The 10,104-nt window shown below is 42.7% G+C and overlaps 1 protein-coding gene across 3 annotated transcripts in view; it reads left to right on the top strand.

Moving 5' to 3' along the window:
* The first annotated feature begins 9,640 nt into the window (after positions 1-9,640).
* Positions 9,641-10,104, top strand: part of LOC144730254 (katanin-interacting protein-like) — a 32,628-nt gene continuing 32,164 nt past the window's right edge. For all 3 annotated transcript variants that reach the window (XM_078610911.1, XM_078610910.1, XM_078610912.1), the window contains exon 1: positions 9,641-9,721. In XM_078610911.1, coding sequence (XP_078467037.1) covers positions 9,649-9,721 — 73 coding nt within the window. In that variant the 5' untranslated portion in view covers positions 9,641-9,648. The remainder of the gene's footprint in view (positions 9,722-10,104) is intronic.

Raw genomic sequence — 10,104 nt, 5'->3', positions numbered from 1 at the left:
GGAGCTTGTTAAGAATTTCCCTTGGCCACCATGCCCAGCAGACGGTGAAACAGATAATTTGATTTTGCCAGTTCAAGCTTTCGCCACGCACGACTGCAGTGAAAGTTCAACACGTGGCCCAATCCAGAACGGCAGTCTGACCCTCCAAATGATAATAATTCTTTATACTTTGCTGAAAAAGCATTATTTAATCTCAAGACTCCTTTTCATAATGGTGCTGACAGTTTCTCGATTTCATTTTACAGTATTATGCTATTCCTTTATTTGTGTTGCTTTTAATAAATAAAAATAACAACCCCATCTCTTTTTCACAATGTATACGATACTTTGTACAATATTGCGTGCATGCGTGTGCGTGTGCGTGGTCGTGACTTTGAAAAAGCAATGGTAAGAATGGGCTCTCAGAAAGTCGCAATAATTTTACGTCCACAAAATAAAGCGAAACAAGAATTTCAGTGGGTCGTGAATGCTGACATTTGCAGTGGTAACACATCGCCTGGAATTTGCGAGTGAGAGTCTGGGTTACATTCTATCCAACTGTTAATTAATTTCGTTAGAAACAATAAATATGTGCTTAGTTAATGGCGAGACGACCACTGAGAGACCTTGGGGAGGGAGGTAGGGGAAATAATCCCAAAGAACTGAGGCAGAGAAGTTCAATAAACTGAGAGCATCCCAAGAAAGTGGATGGAAATTCCATGACACTGAGGAACAGAAACATTTCAACTGTGACGCAGGCACGGGCTGCTCCACTTTTGGGGTGGAGGGAGTTACCAAATGAGTTGGCAGAACGGTTACAACCACGGGCCAACGTTGACCCAACGTTGACCCAACGTTGACCCAACGTTGGTAAATTAACTGGGATGGAAGCGATGGCGAGGTGCGACGTCCATCGACAAGGCGAGACAGCGCGTGGTCCGAACATTCTTTTAATACAAAACGTTTCAGACTCGATCACAAAAATAAATATTACTTCCTCATTATGTGAAGGTTACTCATCGTCAGCCTTGATCTATCCACTGCTGGACAAAGTGCTCCCCATCCCGTCGCCGCTGTTCACAAGCTACGCGATGCAACGCTCAATGTTACGCCGCACTGAGTACTTACTAATGCCAACCACGTTGGCTATCATTGAGAAGGTTGATGAACACTCACGTCAACTGGAAGGTAAGATTCGAGTTGAGCCTGGATCGTGCTTGCATGTCTTCATTGAAACCCTCTCAACTACGCTTCCACGCTCTCGATTGCAAACTCATTCCTTTGGAACTGCTGCTTCTTCTTGTTAGCCACGGTTGGCCGCGTACGGTGCGAAAGAAGTTCGATGTACGAACGGACACACGCGTCTGTGCGCCCTGCCTTCAACACCCCACTCCCCCCACTGACGAGCGTGTTGACGAGAGGCACTCATCCAGCAGTGGATTGACCAAGGGGGATGTTGTGCGTGTGCACTGGGTTTATTTCCAGTGACAAATCCTCGCCATAATGATGACGATGATGATACTGTGCGGACACAATTGTGTCTCTGGGCTTCCAAGGTCCGGGCAATGAACAACCCGGTGTGTTTTTTACAACGACAAAAAATACTGTCGTGTAATGTATTTTTTTTTATTGTTCGGTGTTGTTTTATGATTTGGAGGTTACACAAAAGACAAAGATCCCCCCAGTATAGCCTTAACAGACTGTTGGGGCAAGTGCTGTTAGCGAGCACCTATAAAGGCCGGCACGGCACACGAGGGGGTGGGTGGCCAGCACCACGCCCGGCCACCTTTGTCTCCCCAGTGGCGATGTTTACACACCGCACCAGGTATTCATTTGAGGCTGAATCGACCTAGGGGAGGCCCAGGACCGGTTCAGATAATCGTCACTGGTGTTGGCTGTGAGCGGGAATCGAACTCAGGTCGCCAGGTTGGTAGCGCTAACCACTGCACTGCCGCTCTCCACGTACACACACGCACAGAGTGACTTCAATTTGCTGTGGAATTTTACGATCGTTCACGCTCGTTCTATTTGTGAGCCGAAAGAGCGAACACGCCCGAGCGAGGACCTCTCGCGTGGAGATGGAACGATGACATCAGCTCGAGCCAGATGGATCGTGGCATCGTACGACTGTGTAGACTCATGGTGATATCTTGGAGAAGGCGTTAATTGAACGGTAGAATGATAATGGCTGTGCGGATTTCATTTTACAGGACCGGATTTTCTTTTGACGATATCGACCTTGGGGGTCCCAGCCAAGCTGACACTTTTGTTAACAACATTCGTGCAATATCCACGCTCGCGACAAAAAAAACAGATATTCCATCTTGATTTGATCTTGATTTGAAGCTTTCGTGACTGCAGAAATCCATACTCTTTGGTTCTTTCAGTAAAGTCACGTGGGTAGAAAAAATAATAGATCATGACGTTTCGATCACAACACAAGCAATCGTCATCAGGTGAGACAACTACAGCAAGAATATATTCCATATTAGCCTCTATAGGGTGTAATTACAGGTGCTGTCAGCTAGCACGTATTAAGGCCAGAACGGCACAAAAACTATAAACAATTTGTGTATTCATCTTCTTGGTTCTTACGGTAAAGTCACGTAGAAGGGAAATAATAAAATAATAAAAATAAAACATAATAAAATACAATTCTCACGACGTTTTGGCCACAACACAAGCAGCCGTCCTCAGGTGAAGAACAGGTCTGTCGGAAAGACAGCGTCTGAATGAACACCGCCAAGCTTGGCAGCGTATATTAACGTGACTTTACCGAAAGAACCAAGAAGATGAATCCCTGCAGTCACGAAAGCTTTAAATCGAAATTTTTGTGTTTTACCAGGTAAGGCCCACTGAGCTATTCAGCTCTTGTTCAAAAGCGACCTGGCTATCACAAACGATAGCTCGACGAAGTGGCTTGTCCTCACGTGGAAATGTATAGCAGCCAAATACTCTTAAACACATGTTTCTAAATGCGTGCGGAAAAACCGGAGGACCCGGAGAAAAATCGACACGAGGACAGGCAGGAACATGCAAACTCCGAATATCTGGGCGTCAGGGCCTGGATCGAACCCACGACTTCATGTATGATATTTGGTTTTTTACCCTTTTATCTGGCAACAAAACTGACACCTTTTTTTACAAGGAGTCATGTTTGCATAGACCACAATACCTGCAGTCGGAATGCAAACAAAAAACATAACTCTGATAATGATATGCACTGTCCTTGAAGTTGATTGGTCCACACCCGAGACAGCTTTCCTTAGAGCCTAGTCTCACATGGTGTTGGACCAGATGAGGTTCCAATGGTGACTTCATGTATACCAGGCGAGGTAGCTAACATCTCGCCACCGAGGTGGGGAGATGCTAGCAGGTTGATGTGGCCCAACGCTTTAGCCAGCACCACAGCAAACCACGTTTGCCTCCCCAGTGCTGTGTTGCCAAACCACTGTTGCAATGCTCTATGCACACACAAATGTAAATTGTGTGCATACAAAATTATACCTTTATAAACAAAATTCATACTGAATTCACGTTCATTGTGCGTGTGTGTGCCTTTGTACAACATGGGCTTAGAAGTGCAATGCTTGTATTGATGACTGTGTTTGTGAGATACACCCACGTGTTATTCATCAGAGCGCAGGGCGAGCCGAATTGCATCTATGCATATAAAGTGGTTCCCTTTAATGACAGCTATATGATTATTATTATTCTTTGTACCATAATTGTACGAACCGCGGTGACCTCATTTTGATTCCTGATCGCGGCTAACATCAGCAGTGAGTGATAACGTGGGCTCATCCCACACTCATCAACGTGTTATTCACAATAAAACAGGGAGTGCTGAATTGCATATATGTATATATCGTGGTTCCCTTTAATGAGAACTACAATAAAATAATTACAATTATTATTCGTACCATAATTGTATGAACCCTGGTGACCTGAATTTGACTAAAGCCACGGCTCACGTCACCAGTGAAGTGACATGTGGGCTCAAATTCTTAGGTTTTTTTCGGTAAAGTCACGTAGGTAAAAAAAATTACCTGAAGACGGAAGCTTGTGTTGCCTCCGAAACGTCGTGATTTTTATTTTATTTTACTTTTATTAATTTAAATTTTTTTTACCTACGTGACTTTACCGAAAAAAACCTAAGAATATGAATCCTTGCAGTCACGAAAGCTTCAAATCTAGAATGTGGGCTCAACCCACACTTACTAGCATGGTGAGGTATGGTCAAATCATCCCCCTAACTGACACTGCCTTGGGTCGGATTCACTTCACATCCAGGCGGTGGTGGTTGATCGCACGTGGCTTGTAACCCAGCACTCTGGAGGCCCAGGATTGGTGAATCACCCAACTGTTGTGAAATTCCATTCCAGTGGGCATCGAGGTGCCCTGCACCGTGGCTCGCCAGGAGATGACGGTACAAAAAGCGTTTCCTTCTCTCTGCGGGGATAGCGTGTTGCTCCCTCACGCGCTTGCGTTTTTCTCTGGCTGCTCCGGTTTCTTCCCACGTGTATAAACACACTCGTCGATTAGCGAAACACACATCAAAATAAAAAGGCCCGATCTAGCAGGACCCTCCTGAAAAGTATTCCTTGGACTCGGTGTGGCTTTCTTGGGTAAATAATATTGTTATGGTTATAATTATTACATCCAGCAAAGGGCTGTAAATTATGAATTGTAATTATCTCAACTCTGAAATATATACTATCTCTACCTGCATAGCCTCCCTTGCGCGCGAAGTGTCCCTAATTCAAGATTTCGTGACTTTCTGACAACTGGGAACTTCCCTTCGACGGCCTCCCAAAATCCCTCACCGCTAAACTCCAGATTATCCAGAAACGATTCCGCCACCAGACTTACAACTCTCACCCGCAAACGAGATCCCGCCAATCCTCAAATCCCTCCATGGCTCCCAGTTCAACCAGGAATCAATTACAAGATCACCCTTTTTCTGTGTTTAAGATTTGAAGTAACCTGGCTCCAGCTTACCTCTCTCTGTCTCTCCTGTTTCGTCTCTCTCTCTCTCTCTGCTTCCCAACTCGCACTCTACAATTCTAGAGCTCCGAGTAAAACACCACAGCCAACACACCGTAGGAAGGCACCCCCTCTTTCTGCTGCCCATTTCATTCGCAAGGATTAACAACGCACACCAAATTGCAGGCATTAAAGTACAGACGAGCAGCAAATTGATTGGACACCTTCTCCTAAATCTAATTTGTTTATAAGCGTCAACTTAATCTACTGCACAGATTTGTATAAACGAAATCAAAATGTTGCAGTTAAATTAAACTCCAAGTAAAATCTTTACTTGAAACTTTCGTGACTGCAGGAATTCACATTCTACGTGACTTTAACGAAAGACCCAAATAATATCTCTTCAAGTAGAACAATCTCCCCGTTCAATGGATAAGGTGGGTGGCAACGAGGGTGGCAATGATGTCCATTCGTGGCCCCTGAACCCGTGGTGGTAATTCCACATTGGCATGGCTGTGTCAGTCCCTCCATACGATAACCACTGTCAACTTTTTCGATTTAAAGCTTTCGTGACTGCAGGGATTCATCTTCTTGGTTCTTTCGGTAAAGTCACGTAGAAGGGAAATAATAAAATAATAAAAATAAAACATAATAAAATAATTCTCACGACGTTTCGGCCACAACGCAAGCAGCCGTCCTCAGGTGAAGAATGAAAAAAAGTTCTTCACCTGAGGACGGCTGCTTGCGTTGTGGCCGAAACGTCGTGAAAATTATTTTATAATGTTTTATTTTTATTATTTTATTATTTCCCTTCTACGTGACTTTACCGAAAGAACCAAGAAGACACTGTCAACTTGTTGTACTCGTATGATCATGTCCACAAAGAGATATGACGACGATGAAGATGCATCGTCGCGAAGGGTTTTCACAGTCGTGCTGCACGGCGTCACGTTCGTTCGGCACGATGTCCGACGTTTCGCTCTACACGCTCGAGGACGATGGTGGAACTCCCAGCAGGGACGTGGAGAGAAACGCCGGGAATCCACGCAGAACGACACGAGGTACAATCTGAAAATACAGCACCGTACGTAGTCAACGGTGGCTAATCAGATGATGATAATTATGACAATTATCAGGTAAGTTCACCTCCAACCAGGATTTGGAACTCATACAACCTTAGGTTGTCAGCCGGCCGCACCACAGTCGGATTAGAGACCAAAATGACTCGGTTGATGTAACTCTCTCTCTGACAAATTCAGCAGAGACTCATTAAAAATCACACAAGCAGGCTCAACCCTGAAGAGAAAACTCCATCTCCAAGCTGCTTAGGAACACTGTTCTGTACAATGCGTTTCATATAAATCTCATTAACGACTTTGCGAGCAGTAAATGACTTCTCTGTAAAGATGTCTGTACCGTGTTCTATTCCCGTTAATCTCCGTGCCCTGCTGCTACTGCTACTGCAGCGAAGAGCAAGCCACGTGTTCTTGCCCGTAGCCTCGCTGAGCCTCCATAACACTGGTCAACAAAAAAAAACCCATGTTTTTCTGGCCTGGACTTTTGCAGCTGATTTAGACATTTCAGGGTGCTGATTCCAAATCTGATCTCAGATTTGCTCTATCACATCTCATTTTATGCTATCGGCATACCTCATTTTCATTTATTTTACCCAAAATTAACTCTGTCACTTATGATAGCAAGTTGTTGCGAGTCAGTGACTGCTTTAGTGTTAAAATATGGTGCTGCATTTTTAGGATAGTGTGTTTAAAATATCATTTTATGTAGATATCCACATTTATTTAATATTTTTCTTCTGCAGTTTTTATTGAAAATGCAATATTTGATATCTCAAAAACCTGATGTGATAGACAAAAACTGATGCCAGATTTGGAATCAGCACCCCAAAATTACATTAAAACCGTTGGAATACCTTATGCCAGAAAAAGTGTGTTGACCAGTGTAATCAGTCGTGTAACTCGCGTGGAGGGCGGTGGGTGCCTTGACTCCCTCTGATAGACAAAACTACGAGTTGGGGGGCCCTTGACACCCACAGTGAGATGTGTGTTCAGCAGTTTAGTATTGGAAGTAACACCGTGTTTTCTTTAAACCTAACATAACGTATTTTGCTTTGATTGGCAGTGACTTGAGTGAAATAACATTGGAAATATAACTCCGTTTCTGCGATATTCATTCCACTAGATACGCGTCAATTATATTGCAGAGAGGGTACCACTACAGAGCTGGAGTGGCTGCGTTCTGTGTAGACGGAGCACGCCCCTGCAGCGTTAAATGTCTGAGACCGTGAGCGTAACGACGATGTGGTTACTACGCCAATGATAATTTAGTTACTACGCCACTGATAATGTAGTTACTACGCCACTGATAATGTAGTTACTACGCCACTGATAATGTAGTTACTACGCCACTGATATTGTAGTTACTACGCCACTGATAATGTAGTTACTACGCCACTGATAATGTAGTTACTACGCCACTGATAATGTAGTTACTACGCCACTGATTATGTAGTTACTACGCCACTGATAATGTAGTTACTACGCCACTGATAATGTAGTTTACTACGCCACTGATAATGTAGTTACTACACCACTGATAATGTAGCTACAATGCCACTGATAATGTAGTTACTAAGCCACTGAATATTAAGCACTGTCCTTTAACCGATCCGCTCCCTTGCAATAATCACAATGCTCACCCTTATCACCATTAAAGTCACCATCACCATTAATCATCACCAAAAAAAATCATAATCTGCATCACCATTAATCGTCAAAAGAATCAGAAATTGTATTTCCTGTGCAAATGTTCATTGAACTAAGAATATCGGCTGGCAGACCACATTAAATCATTCCACAATTACAGATTTAAAAAAAAAATGCAATTATGTTATAAAATTGCATTCACATTTCAACTTTAGTGATTTTAATAATGGCGTCAGTTTAAATGAGGGACTGAGATGGCAGAATTGAGATGCCAAGAGATGCGAAACTTAGGTGGTTACCAACACATTTGGTGCAGCGTTAAATGCTTTTCATCGATAATTGTTTGCGAAATCTGAAAACTATTAATCGACAATCAGACGTGCGTTGCAGATTTTTTTTTGCGATCACCATTCATCATTACCATCATCATAGCTATATATATTCTTGGTTCTTTCGGTAAAGTCACGTAGAAGGGAAATAATAAAATAATAAAAATATAAAACAATCAAAATTCTCACGACGTTTCGACTGCAACACAAGCAATTATTATCAGTTGTGAACATTTTCTTGCTGTGGATTTCACGAAAGCTTTAAATCAAAATCATCATCGCTGTTAACCCGTACGGTTTACCCGTATTCTTGTACGGGGAAATTTAGTTTTCAGTTTCATACGGCGTACAGCCGTTTCAATGCGGGCAAAAAATAGTTGCCTATTTGTTTGTGTTTCTCTCTTGTGATGGGACTTTACAGGATGAACGTTGAGATGTATACGGGGCACGGGGTGACCAATAATGTCTGAATTGGTCTGTAATAAGGTAGGGCACTGATAAGCAGTTGACAGGTATGCATCATAATCATCACTGTTATTGTCACCAATCATGATAATCACCACCATCACCACCATAATTAATAATTAGCACCATTCATCAGCATCGACTATTATACACGATTGTATGTGCTATGAAGGTGAGTCATTGGCCGAAACGTCGTCTATTATACATCGTTGTTTTCCTTTATAAGGCTACACTTATAATAATATAGGTTTTCCCATTTTTTCTTTCAACAAAACAGGTGTTAAGATGTTAAAACACCAAACTGAAACCTTTTACAAGGAATCATGTCTGCGTTAACCAAAGATAGTTGTGGTCAGAAAGCTGTCTCTGGTGTGGACCAATCAGTTTCAAAGACAATGCATATATTATCAGAGTATGTTTTTTGTTTGCATTATGACCACTAGTATATGTGGTGAATGCAGACATGATACCTTGTAAAAAAGTTTCAGTTTGGTTTTTTAACTTCTTAACACCTGTTTTGTTGCCCGAAAAAAGGGCAAAACCTATTCTTATATTTTGCTACTGGCAAAGGAGGTACCATGATGTAGCTGCTCTACCCCGAGCTCTCATTACTCTGATAGTGGCATTGTCTTTGTGCTGTACGCCTTTTGGCGTCATCTGGTCCAACACCATGTGAGACTAGGCTCTAAAGAAAGCTGTCTCTGGTGTGGACCAATCAGTTTCAAAGACAGTGCATTCATTATCAGAGTTGTGTTTTTTGTTTGCATTTCGACCGCAGGTATTGTGGTCAATGCAAACATGACTCCTTGCAAAAAAAGGTGTCAGTTTTGTTGCCAGATAAGAGGGTAAAAAAACTATGTTTTTTTTGCATTCTGACTACAAGTATTGTGGTTAATGCAGACATGATTCCTTGTAAAAAGTTTCAGTTTGGTGTTTTAACATCTTAACACAACTGTTTTGTTGCCAGAAAAAAAGGGGAAAACCTATTCCTATATTTTGACACTGGCAAAGGAGGTCCCATGATGAAGACTTCACTAATTGTTGAACAACGTGGAGTTTGCTTGAGACTCTTATACAAGCTGGGAATTCCAATATAAGCCCACACCCCCTTCGGCCTGCCAATGTGAATTACAAATTACAATAGCCGTCGACGACCCCCACTGCGCATGCGCGGCGCTGTGCGTTGCCTAGCGACAGCTGTTGGGCGCCTCTCGACTTCACAAATGAATTCAGACAAAGGTGCTTATCTCGCGTTATATTAATAATGATTGCTTCTCAATGAGTTAAACAACGTAAGCATTTCATTGTTTAGCGTACACTGGCCTTGTGGTGTGTGTGTTTTGTTACGTATGCGGGTATTTGTGTGATAACATTCATCGGTTCAAAGCCGAACTTCGGAATAGCAGCGACGCTACTAGGCCGCATATGCTGCAATGTCACAAAACAAGATTTTAGATTTGATTCGTAATTATTTGAGAGACCAAGAGATATAAGGTCCTTGGTTGCAGTGGAGGCTGCTGTGTTGTTTATTAAGATAGGCTATTTTGTATGCCATTGTATAACTGTTATCTTTTGGATGGACTCATGCTCGTCGCGGGAATGTGGAATGTCCAGCGCTGTTT

This window comes from Lampetra planeri, chromosome 35 (genome assembly GCF_965212315.1).
Source record: "Lampetra planeri chromosome 35, kcLamPlan1.2.h2, whole genome shotgun sequence".
Classification (NCBI taxonomy): Eukaryota; Metazoa; Chordata; class Hyperoartia; order Petromyzontiformes; family Petromyzontidae; genus Lampetra; species Lampetra planeri.
This window is presented reverse-complemented; position numbering and strand designations above follow the sequence as displayed.